Below are 21,807 nucleotides of genomic sequence, written 5' to 3'. Positions count from 1 at the left end.
AATAAATTTACCCCATCCTATATGATTATAAGAATAAATGGGATTGAAATTTATACCTATTTGCATTTTTCATACCATATCTGCACACATTTTTTTATAGCATATAGGAATCAAATCATCCGTAATATTGTAGATCTAACTTACATTTGTCAGGCCTAAAAACCCCTGTGTCACACAAATATTCTCAATTAATATATTAATTTCAAAATATAGAAATGCTTTTTATGCACTACATAAAATATATAATGCGAAGAGACTTTTCCTATCATTTGTAAGAATACACACAGATAGAAAGATAGATGATAGATAGATGATAGATAGATTAATAGATAGATAGATAGATAGATAGATAGATAGATAGATAGATAGATAGATAGATAGAAATACAATATTCTCATTGACAGAAAAGCTCATGTCTTGTATGACAAGCAAAGGGTTACTTGTTGTACCCTGTAGAGTGGAACAAATCTAAGCCAGATTCTAACCAAGAACTTCTGTGTACAAAGGATTCCAAGGTTGATTTTTGGTAACATAAACACAAGACATATTTCCATGTGTATAGCACAGGTCTTTTTTATGGGATTTCTATGGCATTGTGGAAATATAAAAAAGGTTTTAGTGGCATGGAAACAAGATCTGTAAACACTACAGAGAAACTGCTGTCCTAGGTTACACAGTGGTCTATGCAAGGCAATGTTGATGAAGTCCAAGGAATATGGATCCTGGTATATCTTTAAGAGCAGAAAGATAACACACTTGCAGTACATTATTTACTTATTCCTTATACACACAATTCATATCTATATATATATTATGCGCATGCGTCGGACCGGGAGCTCCCTCCTTTAAAAAAAACGACTGTTACCCCCAACCGGAGTGTAGGCTCTATTATGCCACACCTTTGGTCGGGGATAGTATATTTTGCCAACAGGTGCCCTTAAAGCCCATGTAGATTTTATTTAAAAGGCATTATTCTTCCAACGTATATGCCATGATTAGTTAGCTGTACAACTCTAAATATACAGCCTTTCCAGAAGCATATTAATTATATGACAAATGCATATGAAATTTGTCCTTTGTCTTTAGACAGCAACATAACATTTGATAAGTATCAATGATCAAAAATAATCTACACATCACTCATTTAGAAGCATGTGTATGGACGTTCATGTTTGCTGCCCTTCTGGTCAAAAGGTGAGGAATTCTTGTTGCTCTGTGTTGTTATTACTGCTCTCAGTGGTTCTATGGAATGATTTTGCCGTCACAGCACAGGGGAGGTGCAGAGATACTTTAATGCAATTTGATTTCAATGGTTCATTTCTGTAGGCCCCACAACTCCTGCAAATTATTTTCCCTTGCCCAAATTCATCTGGCAGCAGTGGTTATGTCAAAAGTACAAAAACGAACGGCATGCTGCTGTTGAATTAAAGCTTTATTTTACCAAATGTTACAGTGCATAATGTCCATTACTACTGACGCATTTCGTGCCCTTTGGCACTTCCTCAGAGTATATACTCTGAGGAAGTGCCAAAGGGCACGAAACGCGTCAGTAGTAATGGACATTACGCACTGTAACATTTGGTAAAATATATCTTTAATTCAACAGCAGCATGCCGTTCGTTTTTGTACTTTTGATGTTGTGAAGGAAGTTCCACTGCCAGGGAACACACACGACGGACATGTGACAGTCCTGGACCAATCAGCACGGCACTGGTGAGAAAGTAGTAAGCAGTGGTTATGTGGCCAATTATTTCAATATATTAATGTCTTAGTTTCTTCCCTCACATGTTGCATTGAGAAGGAATTGGCAGATCACTTCTTTTTTTAAACTTGCTATCACTGAACTAGCATTCAAAGTATATAAAGCAGAAAGAATATAGACAGTTGAAACCAGACCCAGTATTTTACAGTGTGGGGGGAGAAACCTTCTCAAAATGAACATGCAAGTGGAATACCGCTTTACAAGGATCAAATGCATTTTGTGCATCTGGAATGCTGCTGAAATCTGCCAGCGTGTGTTAGGGATAGTCACAAATCAACACAAGATCTACTTCTTTTTTCACTATATGAATTATGTTCCAACAGACAAATATACAGTAGAGATAAAAGACTAGACCACAGGCGGCTTCCTATGTATATATATTATCATGAAGCTCTAGGGTGGACTTTATTAAATACAACAGTTCTTATTTCTGACATCTTTTAAGTGACTTATTGCCTACAGTCTTATATCATTTTGTTTAATTTGCACTTAGCACCCCATCGAGAATTCCTCCCTAAAGATTGTCCTGCCTGTAGTATAACTGTTAATGATTCTGGAAACTACTTATCACAATCAGTAGGTCATTTTTTACCCTAGAGCGGTGCAAATTGGGACCCATGGGCCACACCTGGCACTCCAAACAACTTTATGGCCCACAAGGGCTCCACAAACTTCTTTGTATGCCATCTTGGTTTCAATACATTTCTACTACCAGATATATAATATAGGAAAGAACTGCTCCTCTTCAATGGAAAATATGGTCAGTACAGGTATGGGATCTATTATCTGGACCTGGGGTTTTTCATAATTTGAGTCTAAAACATTAAAGAAACCCAAACAGAATTGTTTTGTCACCAAAATGCAGCTTGGTTAGGATAATAATGTACTGTTCTATTATAACAGAGAAAAAAATTGAATTATTTGCTTAAAATGGGGATTGCCTTCCCATAATTCAGATCTTTCTGGATAATGGGTAGCAGATAAGGGATCTCATGCCAGTCGGACTCAAGAATAAATGTAGTATACCATTTTTTCATTCTTCTATTTTCAAAGCTGTCGCTGAGCAAAAGTATTTCCAGGAAAAAGGTACAATTTCCAAATGGTTTTCATAGCTTTGACAAAATGACAACATTCATATAACAGGGACACACATTCTCTTTATACTGATTCTTAGGGCAGATTTTTATTTAGACATCTGGAAAGTACTAGTTTTTTGGGGGGATAAGCTCCTTCATCAACTGTATGAATGAGGATATTGCTCTTAAACAGTGCCCTGTGCAGATGTCCACATAAATCTACGCTAAGGTTCAGCCTAAACAAAGTTCCTGTTATATGTATATGTGTCTGGATAGTTCAGTAGGCCATTAAATTCGTTAAGGCAATAAGTACAACACCAGTTCTATATGGAGTTAACTAGAAAGCGAAGGTGAACAACTAGCTTTAACAGTAAAGCTACAAGTACTATATTCTACAGTAGTCAGTAGAGAGAGAATAGAAAATACAGCAGGTAAACTGATACAAAGTGATCTCTACAAAAGCCTCTCCCATATGTATCCTTATATTTTACAGTAGGCTGCCTAAAGGGCTTTTGTGTGTAAGAGATTGATTGAACAAGACTTTTCAGGATCCTTCTACCCACAGTGATTTGATCTCCTTTCTTTTATAGTTTAGCAAAAACACAGTAATAATGTCATTGTTATTAGGAGAGGACTATGTAAAACTGACAATGCACAGCTAGGTATCAAATGGATTAACAATGCATCACAACATTTCTTTCCCTGAAATGCTCTATTGGTCTGTTAATGGGTACTGGATTTTTGGGGGCATTCTGTCTTTAACTCTGACACTATGATAGGCCATTTATTAATTTACAAAGATGAATCTCTCCCATAGCTAAAATCAGTACTGCAATTAAGGTGTCATTTCCTTAGTGCTGAGTGTTCCAGCACTGGGATGGTGAAAGTACCCAAAACAGAAAAACATAGAGGTGTGCAAAGGAAGATTATATTTGAAGATTTTTTTTAAGGAATAACAGCACAAACATAGGCATGAATTGACTTGTGTACCAACTTACGTTCCACTATGGATCACAACTATGCATACACTTATACTGTATATACAGTACTGTTAACATAAATTGTAATTGAAGACCGTATTCAAAAGTTCAGAATGAGCAGGACATTCCCTTTTTGTACTAGTGTGCATTTTCTAAATTGCTGGTGACTAGTGCATCTTGTATCGCACAGCAATATAGTTCTTAATATGTGCTTCAACATTTTAATTGATATTACACACCTTTATCAGCACCTTCATTAGGATAATTGTCTCAGAAAGACATTTAAGACTGGTGTTGTGGTGACATGCTTTCTACCAGCATAATGCTGAATGAGTAGGTTTTTACAAATAACAAATACTGAAATATTTAGTGTAACACTTAGGGGGTTGTTTATCAAAATCTGAAAAGTTCTAATTATTTTCTGAAAACTACTCTGACAAAATCTGCACGGACATTTTCCCCCTATTTATCAATACATTTTCACAATTTTTTCGTAAAATCAGACACAAAGCTACGATTTTTTCAGGAATACAAGTGCAACTCAGGGAATCTTCCAGTTGTTAGCTGACATCTGCCATTGACTTTTACATGTTCTTGGCAGGTCTGAGTTGGAGTACTATTTTCATCTGACTTTTAACACAATTGGACTATATCCCAAAAAAATTTATGGGTTTTTTTCACCTAAAAAAATTGTATTTTCCCCTTTAAAAGTTTGACCAGAAAAATTCAGAGATGAATAAATAAAACCCCTAAACTTCACTTTGGGAAATGCTTGGTTGAACCACTTAAATGCAATACTAGAAATAATGGAATAGTGACATTAATTCAAGAACTACATGGTAGAATACTGAATAGCAAACAGGAACTGCTTTAGACAGAAAAGCAGCTGGTCATAGCATATGGGCAGTAACATTTATCTGTAGGGCAGACAATATTGGTGACCGGCGCCAGTTGTGTATTTTTTTTTGTCTTTTTATATGTATGCTGTAAATTAAATAGGTGTGCCCACCCTACGTCACACTCCTAATTTGATGCCTACCCAGTTTACTGGACTAATTTTTTTTTTACATCTTTTTTTCTTTTATGGATCATCACACCTTAAGTCTACTATAAATACTATAAATAGGTATTATTTCTATCTTAGTTTGGATCAAGTACAAGGTACTGTTTTATTATTACAGAGAAAAAGGAAATCATCTTTAAAAATTTAGATTATTTGATTATAATGAAGTCTATGAGAGACAGCCTTTCCGTAATTCAGAGCTTTCTGGATAATGGTTTTCCAGTTAACGGATCCCATACCTGTATTTACAAATTAAAATTTGGCAAAATTCCAAATTCATGTCTTAAAATCACTCTCCTAGAATATTATTAGATTTCCCTGAGGTTGAATATTAATAAAGTTTTTTTGGTATCCCAATATTTTTACCTGATTTAAGTTTCAAGTAGAAAAAATGGATTTATTTAGATGAAAATATTGATGTTTTATTTTAATGTAGTTTTGTAGTATTCATATAAAAAACATAGCATTCTTCCACTTGCATTATATTACTTACTTTTTACTTTATTTTACCTTGCAACTTTAGTAAAAATAGGAAATAACAAGAAATATGAGGTACAGAAAAACAAACCGGGGAAGTGTAATTATGTAAAAAGTATTTACTATATTTAAAAACAAAAAACAGTTAATACATTGCTAATTGTAATTGTGCATAGGACATTTTTAAGACCTAGTTGAGGTTGATGTATTTTTATGGTTTTAAAAATAACTATTTTCAGTGATAAAAACATTTTATTAGAAACACTGCCGCTACCTGGCAAATAGGTTACTAAATGTTTTTGCGGGCTTACAAAATCTATATTAAATATATTTAAAAATTTGTCACCCCAAGGAAAACTGTTCACAGTATATATGTTTTCCTTGATGTTTCTTACATTCCCCAATAGTGGGTAAAGTAATTTTGTTGTTCACTGCACTGGATCCGCTCTCATACCTAACGAGGTAAAGAGTGAAAAGGAGCAGGGGCGTAACTATAGAGAAAGCAGACCCTGCAGCTGCAGTGGATCCCAAGAGGTATAGGGGCCCAATGAGGACCTATTTAATGAGCAATTTCAATATATATAGGTAAAACAGGACAATCTTTATATGATGGGGGCCCTAAATTTAATTTTCTGTGGCCCCGTACCATCTACTTACTCCACTGATAAGGAGTTACCAAAGTAGTTGTTTACAGATTCTTACTATTTGTGATAAGTGACTAGATACCCTTGTCAACTCCTGCCAAACCTCAATTTGTTTGGTTACTAAATACAAATGATGATGGCAGGTAATATCACCCTTTTGTACTGATATCATGTTGTTAGTTATATGAACTAATATTGCTTTTTAAAAATCTCCTAGTATTTATATAGTGCCGTCACATTTATGTAGCACTTTACAAAGATTATACAACATTCATGTCAGTCCCTGCCCCAGTGGAGCTTACAATCTATGGGCCCTATTACATTCACACACAGTAGGGTCAATTCTATCAGGAACCACTTAACCTGTCTGTATATTTTCTGCATGTAGGAGGAAAGAGGAGTACCTGGAAGAAACCCATATAGACACAAAGAGAACTTACAAGTTACTCTATCTGCATTTAGTAGCCAAGCCAGAGCTGAATGTTAATATTACTTTGGCAGTAATAACATAAATTCTTTGCATCATCACACAAAAAGGGGTATACAGTGCCAAAATGTTTAGCAAATTTTGTGGCAGTCTTTCACCAGCAAATAAAGTTTAATGAAATAGTATAAATGTACTACTTTAGTTAATTCCTCCTGGATATACCAGTATTAAGGTTTTCTTGCTGAACATTGTGTAAGGCATTTCTCACTAATGCATACAACTATAACAACTTTGAGGGAAGCAGAATCTGAAAATGAAAATTCCTGAATGTGCTAAATATAAGAAGGGCAACAAATAGAGCCTGGAATAGCCTGAACCCACACACGTGGTAAAATATACACAAATCTGACAGTCCTACAGGGAGTTGAAGGTTTTCTGCCATGAAGTCAAATAGCATACGATTTATAATTATTATCAGTATTTCTTGTCTTATTTAGAAATATCAGTGGAGGGATATGGATTTTAATGTGTGGCACACGAGGATTCTTTAAAAAGCATAAATACTGCCACACTTTCCATTTAACTCTTGTTCATATTTACAGACTGTTCTGAAAACAAGCACATACAGACCTGTATGCTTAAGCATAACAATAAACACTATATCCATACCGAGACATGTTGATACAGATAGAAGAAGAATGCAATGTTTAAGTCTTCGAGGGATGTTAATCGCCCCGTTTTATCCACGCTTGATTGCAAAGCAACCAGTCAGCAAATCAGTCACTTTGATTGACACATCTATTGCAAGATATATTTGTTAGAGGTGTTTGTTTACCAATATTAGTTCCCAGCATGAAGAGGACAACAGGCACAGTGAAAGAGAAAGTCCTGTTATTGGCCTGCAGATTTTGTGAGCAACACAAATTATATGAAAAAGCAAATGATTAATGTAGAGCAAAGAGTTTGCTGGAAAGCAAAAGTTGGGCTGAATCTGGGCCACTTTTTGTAGGTTGTAAACTCATACAAAGTGCACAAGGGATTGGGCAAAATATTTGTACAAAACGAATAATCACAAAGGTTAACTTGAATACATGGTTTCTGGTTCAATAGAAAAACATCACACGTTGCCACCACACTATACCCCTAGCTATTAAAAGAACCATCCATGATATATATATTTATATCACCCTTGTGCCCCATAATTATAATTTATTTATAAGTGAAGCTGCCACTGATACATACAGGGCATGAGGCACTCCAAGAAATTTGTGCCATGGAGATCTTCAACAAACATTGCAATCATAGCTATAAATATTTGTACATAAAGCCAATAGGTATCTGTAAAATCTACAAAATGTCCTGTTTTATTGGTGGGTGAAGAAATGTTGAAAACAGGCTAACAGAAAGGTTTAAAATTGTGCAAGTATACATGTTCTCAGCTTAGAATTAAGCAAATCGGACATTCTCCATTTAAGAGAAAATTACATTTTTTTTCATTAGTACACCATTAAAAACAACATTAGCCTTGGAATCCTGACATTTATGGTTGTCTGAAGCAACTGTCTTCTGAGGCTATAAAATTGGTTGGCACTTTAATGACTTAAGAAGGAAACAGTCGTTTGTGATGTCAAGTAGGTCCAAAATGAACAGACGTGGTAGCACACTATATCATGCAATAGTAGGGGCAAAAAGCTCAAAAAGGAGCCTTTTAAAAGCTACAGATTAAGGCAAATGTGCATCCTGTCAAAAATGCATACTGCTATTTAAAATACAGAAAGTCAGAAACCATAGGGATACTCACAAATCAGACCGATAGAAAAGCCTGTTTTATATGTAATGGAAGATCTGCTGACATGGGTATGGTATTCACAGTTCAGCTACTGGAGCACTAGTTTAAAAATGAAAAGCTAGATGTATGGATCACATACAGAAGGACATATTATACAAAGACGTGTCTTCTCTAGTGACAACAGAAAGGCCTTCAGAAGCTTAGTGTTATCACTTTGAGAGAAGCCCATCTAAACTGAATTATTAGTGCTATTTTGAAGAATGAACAGAATGTCTTTTTGTCCAAGTTTCAAAGACCTTTGTACCAAAACTTGTGATTTTGTTATTTGTTTTATGGCTCATACATCTCAGTGTACAGTATCTCAGTGCCCTAATCCCCTATCCTTGACCCCTCCACATTCACTTCTCCCAGTACTGAGGGAGTTAATAACAACCACATGTCTTGTAACAGCAAGGATGTGTTAAACTAGACTACGTAGTATGGGACATTTCTAAAGCAAAACAAACATATTTTCTAATAAGGGACAAGGTAATGTTATTCTATTAAATGAGCAAGAACGGATTGCTTTAATATGTGGATCTGTTTATGACATTAATGTATATTGAAAGGAACAGCTAATGATGCACTAATTCATTCTTAAGTGCCAGGAAAAAAAAATCAACTACAGTTTAAAGGGTTATAGTTCATTAATAAACTCTACTATATTAATAGCTGTATACTCTAATACAGTCGAGCTATCATTCTAAATGAAAGGAAACATTAAAAGCTTTGTTATTTGTGTAGCTTTCTTTATTCAGGGTGCACTATATGGAGGCTTTGGTTAGATTGATCTGTCTGTTTCACAAAAAACATTATTGTGGGATGCAATAAATCAGATTAGATCTCATAATATGTATATGTGCACCATTTAAATGTGTTCCAGTGATTCTAGCACACTTGTTACACAGCTTGTTTGATGTAGTGGTTGCTTGCAGCGTTTTAGTACAGATTTAATCATCAGCTGTGTTATGTTATATTCTGTACAAAAAAAATCCATTTTGTAGCATGCAACTCAGTATGGAATCACTTCTACAGGTGCGATTTAGGTATCAACTCAAGTGAGAATTTATTGTATTCTCCCCTGCTTATCACACAGACAATAAAGGAAATTCTTACGCAACATCTGCTCTAATATAAAGGAGCCCAATGTGAGAATAATTAATGGGCTAGAAGTTTCCTTCAAACCAGAGATTTTTTATTCTGATTTTAGAGATATGTCTTTAAAGGCTTGAAATATCAACGGTATTTATGCTATATGACATACCAATACATTTAACCTAATGTATCCATTATGCACAGTGCCTCTCCTTAGCTGTGATGCCAGGTCCGAGTGAGTGCCATTTCTTTCTTGGTGACTGACATAAACAGACATACAGTATTCTTATGTGTATGGTGGAAACAGCTGCCAGTAAATTCATTTTCTAACTTTCCTCTTACCAAAGCTGTAATTTAGTCACTGTGTCTAAGCAATTGTCTATGGGATGTCAATAATGTGTAAGAGATTTCAGCAATGTCAACATCATGTCCCTTCTGCTGTTATAAACAATTCACAGAATTGCTAAAGATACTGGGAGATGTAGTTCAGGTATGGGATCTGGAAATCAGTTATCCAGAAAGGTCTACATTAAGAGAAGCCCCTCTGCCATAGATAGTGATAGTCAGCATTACTCCAAAAATACTCAAAATGCAGCAGATGGTTAGCAATTTTCCTGCAGACAGGTCCTAAACTTCATGAAACATGCTCAAACCGCCTGTATGAGACATCATTTCTGTACTTAACCTTTAAGGTTATTTATTTATTATGAACGTATAGATTTTGTTTGTGTCTTTGCATGTGGTATGAAAATTGTAAGGAGTTTACAACAATGGACAGAATAAAAATAGAGAGAGTGGTTCCTTCAGGAGATAAATGTAGATAAAGCGTTAGGAACATGAACATGTATGATGTGGTTGTGTTTTCCTTCTCTTATTGTAAATTCTACATTCCAAAATACCAGTGACCATAATTGGACTTGGCAGTGTTTCTTTCTATCTTGTATGTTAAACATTTTTCTTCTTTGAGGTTCTTAGATAATACATATTCATACTGCCCCCAAAAGCCCTACCAGAGAGACAGCAGCTGTTTTTGTTTAAAAATATCCCACCTTCTGGAAACACTGCTGAATATGTTATCATTGCAGACTAAAGGCAATGGCACATGGGTTATACATGCATTTTAACCTCTGCATTTTTGAGGAGCTCAAAAACTCCACAACAAAGCACAAACACCACCCTCATAGGCTTGCAAGCATTTGTGAAAGCACTTGCTGATTCACATGCAAGTAATGCTTCACAATTCACAAGGAAGTATGCTGAAAGTGCCCACAATTGTCACTAAGAAAGTTATTTGTTTGCTCTATCTTCCTGGTGAACATGCCCCGGGGAACAGTGATGGATTCAAGGTGAACTGCAATTTTTGTAAATGATTTCTATTGCAAAACCACATTTACATTACAAAGTCTACTGCCAACAGTGATGGGGCTATAGGAACTGGCACCTATTTTGCTAGAGTAGAAAGGAAAACTACACATATATTCATTCCAGTACTATTTTTAAGTAGCACAAATCATTTCTTTCTCATAACAACATGTAGGTGTGATGGACTCAAAGTTACAAGATTTACATAGAAGATAGCATCAACATCAGCATCTGGGAGTTATGGGTAGTGTTTCAGTTATTATGCATGCAAGCAAGCTTGTAAAATCAGAATTCAAATACAGTTAAACTGAAGATAAGAATGATTGAAGAATGATTGTAGACCCATAACAATATTATTCTTTTTATGAAATCATAGGCATTGAGTATAAAGTTCAATGGTGCTGTATACTGGATAAAACATAAACTATCAGTAATAGAGCTTCACAACACAGTATTGTTAATGGTGCTAAACACTGCCTTGTAATCCTTCCCAGTTTCTCTCTATCAAGTTCTTGAATTCACTCAGGTTTTTCAAAAGTGTATTAAAATACAGTTAACTGAGAAAGTATATTGAAGTTCTTTGCATGAAACACATGGGTAATTATATAAACACAAAGGGGCAATTTTACTAAAGGGCGAAGTGGCTAACGCTATTGAAAATTCGCCAGCGTTACGTAGTTTTGCAACCTACTCTAGCGCTAATTCGCACCCTTACGCCAGACGAAGTTGCGCTCTGGCGAAGGGACGTAACTATGCTAATTCACTAAGTTGCGGATTTTCGTGAACGTTACCTCTTGCGCCAGACTTTACTTCGCCACCTCAGACCAGGCGAAATGCAATAGAGTAGATAGGACTTGGTCAAGTCCCAAAAAATGCTGGCGTCTTTTCCTTTTTTAAGGGTGATAGGCTGAAAAAGATTGTACATTTTTTGGGTGGGTACCCTCCTTCCCCCTACATTTCCTAACATATGACACATGTATAGGACAAAATAACAACTCTATTTTATTGTGTAGTGTAACGTATTTGCTACTACATATACGTCCATTGTACTTTAACTTGGCGCCGTATGCAAATTTGCAATCGGTACCGCAACTTCGAACCGCTGATCATAACATCGCTAGCGCAACTTTGCAAACGACAGGTAACTTGTGCGCAACTTCAGATCTTTGTGAATTTGCGCAGCCCTGGCGAATCTACAACTGGCGAAGTGCAGCGAAGCCAAGGCTGGCGCAACTTCGAGGTAAGTAAATTTGCCCCATAGAGTATGAAATAGAGTAGCACTTGCTGGAATAACACACAGGTTTAGTATCCAGCCCATATGTATTTATCTCTGTCCCAGATTCTACTTTTAACTTACTTTAATGAAATGTACCTTCCCTTTTGGTAAAGGTGAATTCAACTAGGTACATATCAGCCACTATTAAGCATTAAAAGAGTTTGTGTTCAACAACTCAGCACTAAATTAATTCTAGGAACTCGAGCCATCTACCATGACAGTTTTATTTAGATATTCTAGTTAATGGGCCCAAGACATGATGTTGCAATACAGAAAGCATTTTTATTATTTGAATACTGTACAGCTGAGCTGCTGGTTGATCTAGTAGACGTGTACATTCACTAAGAAGAAACATAGTTCAATTTGTTTTAGAAATGCTTGTATTAATTATGCAGATACATCTGCATCACTATATATGATTTGCATTAGTAAAAATAAGTAAAAATCAGGACATACATGTTTGTAAATACAGGTATTAGATCCACTATGCAGAAACCTGTTATCCAGAAAGCTCTGGATTACGGGACGGCCATCTCCCATAGACTTCATTATAATAAAATATTAAAATAAATATAAAAATATAAAAAATATAAAAATTCATATATTTAAAAATGATTTCCTTTTTTCTCTGGAATAATAATAAATAATGCAGTTTTTCAAAGTTCACACAAAAAAATGATTTCAGTGTAAAAGGCATAAGTTATGCCATTTAATGATTGCTACAGAATTTTTCTAAGAAACTATAACTGCTTCAAAAAGGTCAGATTCCCAGTGGACAGCTAAACTCAAATTAAAAGCCAACATCAATAAAAAATTGAATGCTTGAAGTGAAAATTAAGATACTTCGTTTTCAGAAATACAATTTTTTGGTCAATCCTCTAAATATTATGTTGTCAACCCCCAAGGACCAAAAATATTAAAATACAGGAATTCTAAATCTAGAAAATTACCTTGTGAAGGAAACAATTGTATTTTCACAGTCTGAATAGGAATTCAAGACCTAAAGATATGTATTAAAAATCACTGAAACTGAGCACACATCATCCATAATAAGGCAAAATATGTTCCATAACTGTTTTGATCTTTAATTGCACTCCAAAGAATTTTTAAGCATGCAAAGGCAAGGTCTTTCATTTTGTAGCTGTTAACAAGCAACATAAACTTCAGAAATTTCTTTTGCAAAATCAACTCTAAATATTTTCCTTTTTAAAATGTACAAGGAAAAAGATCTTGTACATGTAATTAGTAGAATTACAGTGATTATCAGTTAAGGGCAGAAGCGCTTTTATTTTGCAAGAACACATGGTCTAAGGAAGAAGGTAGACATAAATAAAAATAATTGAGAGCATATGATGTGTAAATTGAAAGTCAACTTTAAATTACCACATGTGCTTGATGGGGGCAGCTGCAGACACACCAAAGTGGCATTTAGTAGTAAAATGTTGATTTGTATAAGCTATATATGTTGCTTTTAAAAATATGCTTGGATCAGGTCTAATTGAACTCATTGAGTTAAAGAGGTCAGGTTTAAGGATATTTATCTGAAAGTGTTCTCTCACAGTGAAATATAAAACAAGAAAAAACAAACTGAATTTCCTGAACAGACATTTCCAGGGGCATAGATTTGTAAACACAACCTTATGGTTACCATGCCAATTCCATATATACATACATATATTTATATATTGAATTCTGGATAATGAGAGGCTATCTCCCAATCTTGTCTCTCTGTAATATTAAAACACCACCTTGTATTTGAAGACTTGATGGTAACTAAGCTGCATTAATTCATAGTGGTGGTCCCCAAGTCCTACAAATGTTAATGTTTAAAAAAGAAATATTGCTAGCCAGGAGTAAAATATTAAATGAAGGAAAAGTTTACTGTTTACTAAGAGCTAAGTGATATACTCATACATTTGATTTACTACTGCAAATGTCCAGCCTGTATATACTGTATGTATATATGTATATATGTGTATATATATATATATATATATATATATATATATATATATATATATATATATATATATATATATATATATATATATAAATATATATGTATATATATGTGTGTGAATTTGGATGGATGTGTGCATTTGCACATGCAAAGAGGACATCACTATAAAATACTGGGGAGGCTTAATTCTGTATTAATAGCAAATATGGGGGTTAGTGTTTAAGAACATTGAAATCATTTCTGTTAGTAACCCCTTTTCTGTCTGATTTATAATACATAATTAAACCTGTTGAAAGCAACATACAGTGCGTTTGTGTAGCTGTGAGAGAGCTAGAGTAGCACTACCAGTACCTGAGAAGCAAACACAATATATGCCCCTAATAAATAAGAATAAACATTCTATCCAAGACATTTACTCCTGTTTTCGTTTAATAAAAAATCTAGTCTAAGTTTCTTAATGATGTAGAGCGGTGACCATTAAAACAGGTATATGGATTTAACAAGTACAAGATGTTTGTAACACAATTATTTGAACATAACCGCAGGTGTACATTCCGTAATGGGTTTTCACCATAATTTTAAGCCATCACTAGACTTTCTCTCTAGACTGGTACTTTTTGACATACAAGTAAATCAGCATTTGATATTTTGTAAGCACGTGCAGAAGTTAAAAAGCAAACAAACAACAACAAACAGAATGCATTCCCTTGGTAAATAATGTGATTATGGATAAAGAGTTTCAGATATCCAGTAACTGTCCAGTGATCCCAAATCAAATGGCTAAAAAAGAAAAGTTCTGCAATAAAAAAATGCACTATAATTAAAGGAATCCTGGAACTCTGTTGAGTCAACACACTTAATTCTGGAATGTAGATGCACAAATGGAAAAACAGCTCTACTTTTTTTTAGAATGAAGGGTCAAACTCATTATGCAGAGCGCAAACATTTAACGTGCTATGAGACGATTTCTGCCTTCCACCAGTTTTACGTGGCCTCTGGTAAACAGACTTCGGAAGAAATTTTACAGGCAAAAAACAATGACTGTGTCACCTATGTCAACTTGTAGCCGGCAATAACATTTTCATAACTCAGCACAGGTTGTCAGTTACTGTTATTTACAGTAGCTACCAACCTTTTATTGTTAAATTGCAAATGTTTTATCATTTTATTGTACGTAATTCCCCATGAAAGTAAAACATTTAGCACAATCATGTAATTAAATATGTTTGTGTGTGTTTGTGTGTGTGTGTGTGTGTGTGTGTGTGTGTGTACATGTGTGTAGATTGCAGAGAACTAAATCATACTATATTAATTACTGTGCACAGATAAAATATACACAATTATTGTCATATATTCAACCCTTTAGAAATGCAAAAGAATGCATAATGAATGGCTTAGTGTTCTGTCTTAGAATCATCTCAATTCATATTATCCTTCATTAAGAATCAGCATTTTAGTCATTTAGTTACACTTTATTTACTATAAATGACACACATATATAAATAGGTGTATACAATGGGCACATAAAACTTTAATATAGGGGCAAAGACTTGCAGAAAACACCTATAACTATAATGCGTGCACACAAGGCTTAAATATGTATTCCTCTTGGTACTGCACTTCTGTGCCTCTGTATCCACAATGTATTTTTAACGGGTTTTAATGTTCTAGGGCATGTACCCAGAGGGCTCTTTTCGTGCTACTACCAGAGGGTATTTGCCCTTATCTAATACTTTTACTTACTGAATATACCTTCAAGTGTTTTTTTATGCACAACAGCTATCCAGGGTAAATAATTATTTCTAGTTGGCACAGAATGGAAAATGCTAAGAACTGATGGCATAATGAATAAAGCATGACAATATTAACAGAGCATGTCAGTGACACTAATTAGTGCCAGAGGCTTCTGACATGACTCAAATATGTACAGCAAAAGCATAGAGTAAATAGTAATACTACAAACCATGCATCTTGAGCCATGATTTCTGTGGCATGGTTCAGGGTACATGCTGTTTTTTTTTTTTTAATATACTGCATACATACAATTTATAGAAGGGGTCTTTTGGGGGGACAGTTTTAATAGATCCCCAAAATGTTATTAATAATACCAATACGATGATTAATCTCAAACATTTTTACTTATTTTTCCTACCTGTGAAGTAGTAAAATACAGGAAGACCCTAGACATACACATACACAGTCAGAAATGCTTGTATGGAAGTTGTCGGTTTCTAAGAGAGCATTTAATATTGTCAATAAAGTGATAACCTTTATTAGTATCTAAAACCAGATGTTCTATCCACTGCTAATTTTAAATTTGATTTATACACAGGCTGTAATAAATCACTCTTACTGGACTTTTGACTAGCAATTATGGATGCTTTTAATCATTTTGCCTAAAGAACTAGAGAGGTACCAAATACCTCAATAGCGCTCCTTGCTTCATGACCTTTGCCTTAGCAGTGCTTCCTAATGCTGCTTCTCAATTAACGTGCTGCTGCAGGCAATCAGATTATAGTGCAGTTCACCCATTGAAAGTCTAAGAAAACAATTTTTTTCTGCTTTCATGCAAACACTCAGAATCAGGTATTCAACAACAACTAAAAACAAAACAAAACATATGTTCGCTTGCCTACAAAGTTTTCAGTCCCCCTTGTGTATCCCCCTGCTCATATATAAGAATGCCAATTGCCAAAGCATAACTGTACACAGAATAAACTGCATTTTTTTTATTTCTGCACGTGATTGCACACTGCTTTTTTTAGGAAAAAAGACATAGCATTACCTCTCTAATGTTTTCCTAAACTATGCAGCAACTATTTCTAGCTTTCCTTTAAAGACAGATCGCATCTGTAAGCCTCATTCATCCTGCAAAAGGATTTCTGCTTGTGGCTGTTTGATTTCTGAAAATTTAATCCACATATCTGTAAACCTTCTGATTTAGGAGCGTTTTGTTGAAAAGAATCAAATGAATGAAGAACTGCTTGTGTTTCTGCGCTATAGTACATGAAGAATGGAGCATGTTAATCTATTTATTTTTCTAACCGTCTACAATAAAGTTCAAAAACAGCTTTCTTCACTGAACTCGCAATTCTGGTTAAAGGAGAGCAGGCATTTTAACAAACAGATTTAAGCAGTTGCTTTGAAAAAAAAAAAAGAAAAAGAAATAGAGGTCTTCAAAATATTTGAACGCACATAACTTCTTTATTTCACTGCCTAAATGCTGACCAAATCTTTATGAAACTCTCAGCAGCATAAAGAACTCAACTTTCTCTCTGCGAGTCTCAGAAGTGTGTTCAGTCAGCAAGGCAGTACCACTGCTTTTTAGACTACTGGCAAACTTGCACATGCATTACCTAAGAGAAAACTAAAGATTACTTACGAGTCAGGGAGTTCACAATTAATGTGCATATCCATAGGAGCAGTAAACCGATCATATTTCAGGGGTTTTTTTTTAAAATCCACTGGAGCACTTTTAAAAATTCCACCTTGGTTTCTTGTGAATTCTAGAATTTTTTTTTCCACTGGTACTGCTGCAGGGGTGTCTCTTGTCTATATGGCTTTTTTCCCCTTTAATACGTACAAGAGAAATAACTCAAGCATGCAAAAAGGAAACAGACAACTTGCAGGTTAAGGAAAACCCTTTTGCAAGTCTGAGCAACTGAAAACTGACAAGCTAAATATGCCTGTAGCCCGATTCATTTCCCCGCCCACATGGGTTACCAAAATTACCAAGCCCTACACAGCTTGAGAGGGATCCTTCACTTTTTCTCCTCTGCCCCCTTTATAATATCCCTTTATTTCACATTTTATGTCTGTTTGCATATACTGCAAAGGATTTATTCTGTTTTTTTCTCTTCTTTTACTCAAGATTCATAAAAAAACATTCAGATGTGAGTCATGGTGAGAAATTATCTGACTTGCTAAAATGAGGTCACTTGATATATCACCGTTCCAGCCAAAGTTTCATCTGTGATGTCATTTAAATTTAAGCAAGACCTAATATAACAACTTTGAATATAAAATGCAATGTGTCGTTACATAAAATATATTACCAAGTTACTAGTAATATTAGCACCCCGTTCAATATTAATCCATAAAGGTGATGATTATTTTGTTTGAAGCAGTCCCAAAAATTCATAATTTTTAGCCAGACAAATTTATTTACCAGTAGGTCTTTCCAGCTGATGCGAGGTCACTCATTCCGATTAGAAGAAACGAAGTTCCGTCTAAATATTCAGAAGGTTTTTTTTTACAGAACTGTGAAGATGTGGAATTCTCTCCCTGAATCAGTGGTACAGGCTGATACATTAGATAGCTTTAAGAAGGGGTTGGATGGCTTTTTAGCAAGTGAGGGAATACAGGGTTATGGGAAATAGCTCATAGTACAAGTTGATCCAGGGACTAGTCCAATTGCCATCTTGGAGTCAGGAAGGAATTTTTTTCCCCTCTGAGGCAAATTGGAGAGGCTTTAAATGAGGTTGTTTTGTCTTCCTCTGGATCAACTGACAGTTAGGCAGGTTAAAATAGAGTTCAGAGGTTGAACTTGATGGACGTGTGTCTATTTTTAACCTAACCTACTATGTTACTATGTAAATTAACATTTAACATGTGTTACCGAGTCTTACATATAGGGTTGGCAAAAAGAGGCTTTATGGAAAATTTAATGACAATTCAGTGCTGTTCAGACTGTGTTTTAACCCTAGGGGGAAAAAGATGCACTTATTAGGCCTATACAGTTAATAAAGTTTCATTTATTTGCAAACGGATTTATGCTGAAGTTAAAAAACAACAGACAAATGCTATTTGCCCCACCATGAAGGTAAAACAGTAATTTATGAGAAATATATTCATATCTTTTAAAATAATAGCCTTATTGAACTTTTTTTTTTACTGTTTAATAATATACGCTTTACACCCTACACTTGTATACACTAGTAGATATAGAAATACCATCAGACCTGTCACACCTACTTTATTATACCTTTCGGAACAACCAGCTCACATAATACACAGCACACATGTTCACTTTATGCATTCCCAGCTGCTGTTGATATCCCATAATCCTCAGACAGGCATTGAAATTTTAGTGGCTGGAATGAAACAGTACAGGCATTTGTGACATAAAATGAAAGGGCAATATGCCCCGGTACTAGGCAGAGAACCAGACATTTCAACTTCAATACAAAAAAAGTAATAACTGCTATCACTGGAGCATTGACAAATGAAATGGAAATTGGAAAACTTAATATTGATGCAAAGGATGAGCAACAGACAGACAGACAGACAGACAGACAGACAGACAACAATATATAATCTTATTCTCAGTGCAAGGCACAGACCACAGCCCTGGTGTTCACTACATCTTTGTGCCTGTTTGTGACAGTTTCCCTTGCGTTTTTATAAACTGGCGTGAATCTCAGGTTCTGTTGTGATAAGAAATATTTAGATACACCTACATCTGTTAACATTTATAGGATTTTTTCTAGTAAACCGCTGTTTACTAGAAAAAAACGCTGTTTGTTATTACTGCCCCTTTAAATTAGCATAATGTCAGTTGTATAATCTGTTCATAAAACAAGCAATCCAACAGTGAGCAATCCTGCAGTAATCGAAAGACCATGATAAACATAATAGCAAACAAAAATACCTATTGCCGGTGACCACCAGGTGGTGTATACCAAGCAAAAGAGAATTAGTACTTGTATTTCTTATACACTAAGGCTATGGTTGCTGGGGGAAATAACAAATATATTTTTTGTGACTTTACATAAGATTTAGACAGAGAGAGAAGTGGGGTAAAATCTTGAAAAATCAGCTAAAATTATTTATTTAAAATAATGAAAAAGGCAGTTTTTGTGTGATTTCTGCACTGTCGACTGAAAAATATATTTATGATAGCCTTACAGTTCCCCAAACTTTGGTGACTGAACTTTTGGATGGAAAACTGCCTGATACACCCTTTAATTTTTGATGTATCTTTTTCATTTGGTACAGGCTAACGATCCACATTACTGTTGACTGCCAATAATAAAGAGAAAGGAAATAGATAAAAGGCATATTTTTTTTTTTGTGGGCTTTATTTTTATACCCAAAAGCATATAAAATATATCTCAGTCCTTCATCAATAGTAAAGCATACTAGGAATTTGAGAGACTATGGGGCATGTATAAAACAGCAAATTCCTGTTGCTTAAATTCTTCACCCAACATCTCCCTCTAAGTAGGAAGTCTCACTGAGACCAGAAAAATGTTGGTCTTTGTGCCTTCCTGTGTTTGCATTGTTGGGCTCTAATCCCCACCTCCATGTCCCAATAATGTGGGTGTTCATCCGATCCCTATTCACCATCTGCTAGGCTTAAAGGAATTGTTCAGTATAAAAATAAATAAAAACTGGGTAAAGAGATAGGCTGTGCAAAATATAGTTAGTTAGCCAAAAATGTAATGTATAAAGACTGGAGTGACTGGATGTGTAACATAATAGCCAGAACACTACTTCCTGCTTTGCAGCTGTCTTGGTTTCCACTGATTGGTTGCCAGGCAGTAACCAATCAAAGTCTTGAGGGGATCATGGGTTATAAATGTTGCTTTTGAATCTGAGCTGCATGCTAAGGCTCAATTACAAACTCACTGAACAGTTGTGTCCCATGTGGGCCCCCTCCAAGTCGCTGACAAACTCAGAGTTAGAGAGCTGCAAAGCAGGAAGTTGTGTTCTGTATATTATGCTAGAGATCTAGTCACTCGAGCCTTTATAGATTACATTTTTGGCTAACTAACTATATTAGAAACATTTTTTATTTTGTGCAGCCTATTTACCCAGTTTTCAATTTTACACTGAACTGTTCCTTTAAGGTAGGGAGGGAATATTTAAACATAAATGGTGTTTCCCAAAATACAGCCAGCCCAGAACCTGTTCTGGAGTATGTGGTCATTCAACCAGAGGGTGTTCATAAAAATCCACTCTTCTGTCATGCCATGCAAATACACACTGAGCTAAATCTGACCCACAGCCCTCTCCCCTAGCATGGAGAGAAAGCTTTGTATACTTTCTCTCACCTCAATTAAAGGGATCCTGTCATCGGAAAACATGTTTTTTTTTTCAAAACGCACCAGTTAATAGTGCTGCTCCAGCAGAATTCTGCATTGAAATCCATTTCTCAAAAGAGCAAACAGGACATTTTGTCAATTTCCCTGGTCATGTGACTTGTGCCTGCACTTTAGGAGAGAAATGCCTTCTGGCAGGCTGCTGTTTTTCCTTCTCAATGTAACTGAAGGAGTCTCAGTGGGACATGGGTTTTTACAATTGAGTGTTGTTCTTAGATCTACCAGGCAGCTGTTATCTTGTGTTAGTGAGCTGTATCTGGTTACCTTCCCATTGTTCTTTTGTTTGGCTGCTGGGGGGGGAGGGAGGGGTGATATCACTCCAACTTGCAGTACAGCAGTGAAGAGTGATTGAAGTTTATCAGAGCACAAGTCACATGACTTTAGGCAGCTGGGAAATTAACAATATGTCTAGCCCCATGTCAGATTTCAAAATTGAATATAAAAAAATCTGTTTGCTCTTTTGAGAAATGGATTGCAATGCAGAATTCTGTTGGAGCAGCACTATTAACTGATTCATTTTGAAAAAAAATTTCCTAACTAAGGGCACGTTTATTATATATCTTGGGTGGCTGCCCTACAATAAATAAGCAGGAACTGCTATTCTGGTTTATTCTAGGCCATAATCTGAGAATTAAAAAGTTTCACTCACCCAAAAGTAATGAATGTCAAATTATCAATATTAAGGGACACCATAATAGAATACTTTGTATAAAGTATATTTGCTCTTTATGCTAGTGGTTGGAACTAGCCTTAC

The 21,807-nt window shown here is 35.3% G+C and overlaps 1 protein-coding gene across 4 annotated transcripts in view; it reads right to left on the bottom strand.

Annotated features, from left to right (window-relative positions):
• Nucleotides 1–17,875, bottom strand: part of crlf1.S (cytokine receptor-like factor 1 S homeolog) — a 77,406-nt gene extending 59,531 nt beyond the window's left edge. For all 4 annotated transcript variants that reach the window (XM_041579946.1, XM_018243702.2, XM_018243701.2 and 1 more), the window contains exon 1: nucleotides 17,333–17,875. Coding sequence is in view for 3 of the 4 variants with exons in the window: in XM_018243702.2 (XP_018099191.1) it covers nucleotides 17,333–17,387 (55 nt within the window). In the remaining variant the exon portion in view is untranslated. The remainder of the gene's footprint in view (nucleotides 1–17,332) is intronic.
• Between the last annotated feature and the right edge of the window lie 3,932 nt (nucleotides 17,876–21,807).

This window comes from Xenopus laevis, chromosome 1S, assembly GCF_017654675.1.
Source record: "Xenopus laevis strain J_2021 chromosome 1S, Xenopus_laevis_v10.1, whole genome shotgun sequence".
NCBI classification, from domain to species: domain Eukaryota; kingdom Metazoa; phylum Chordata; class Amphibia; order Anura; family Pipidae; genus Xenopus; species Xenopus laevis.
The sequence above is the reverse complement of the archived record's forward strand: the minus strand, read 5'-3'. Positions and strand labels throughout refer to the sequence as shown.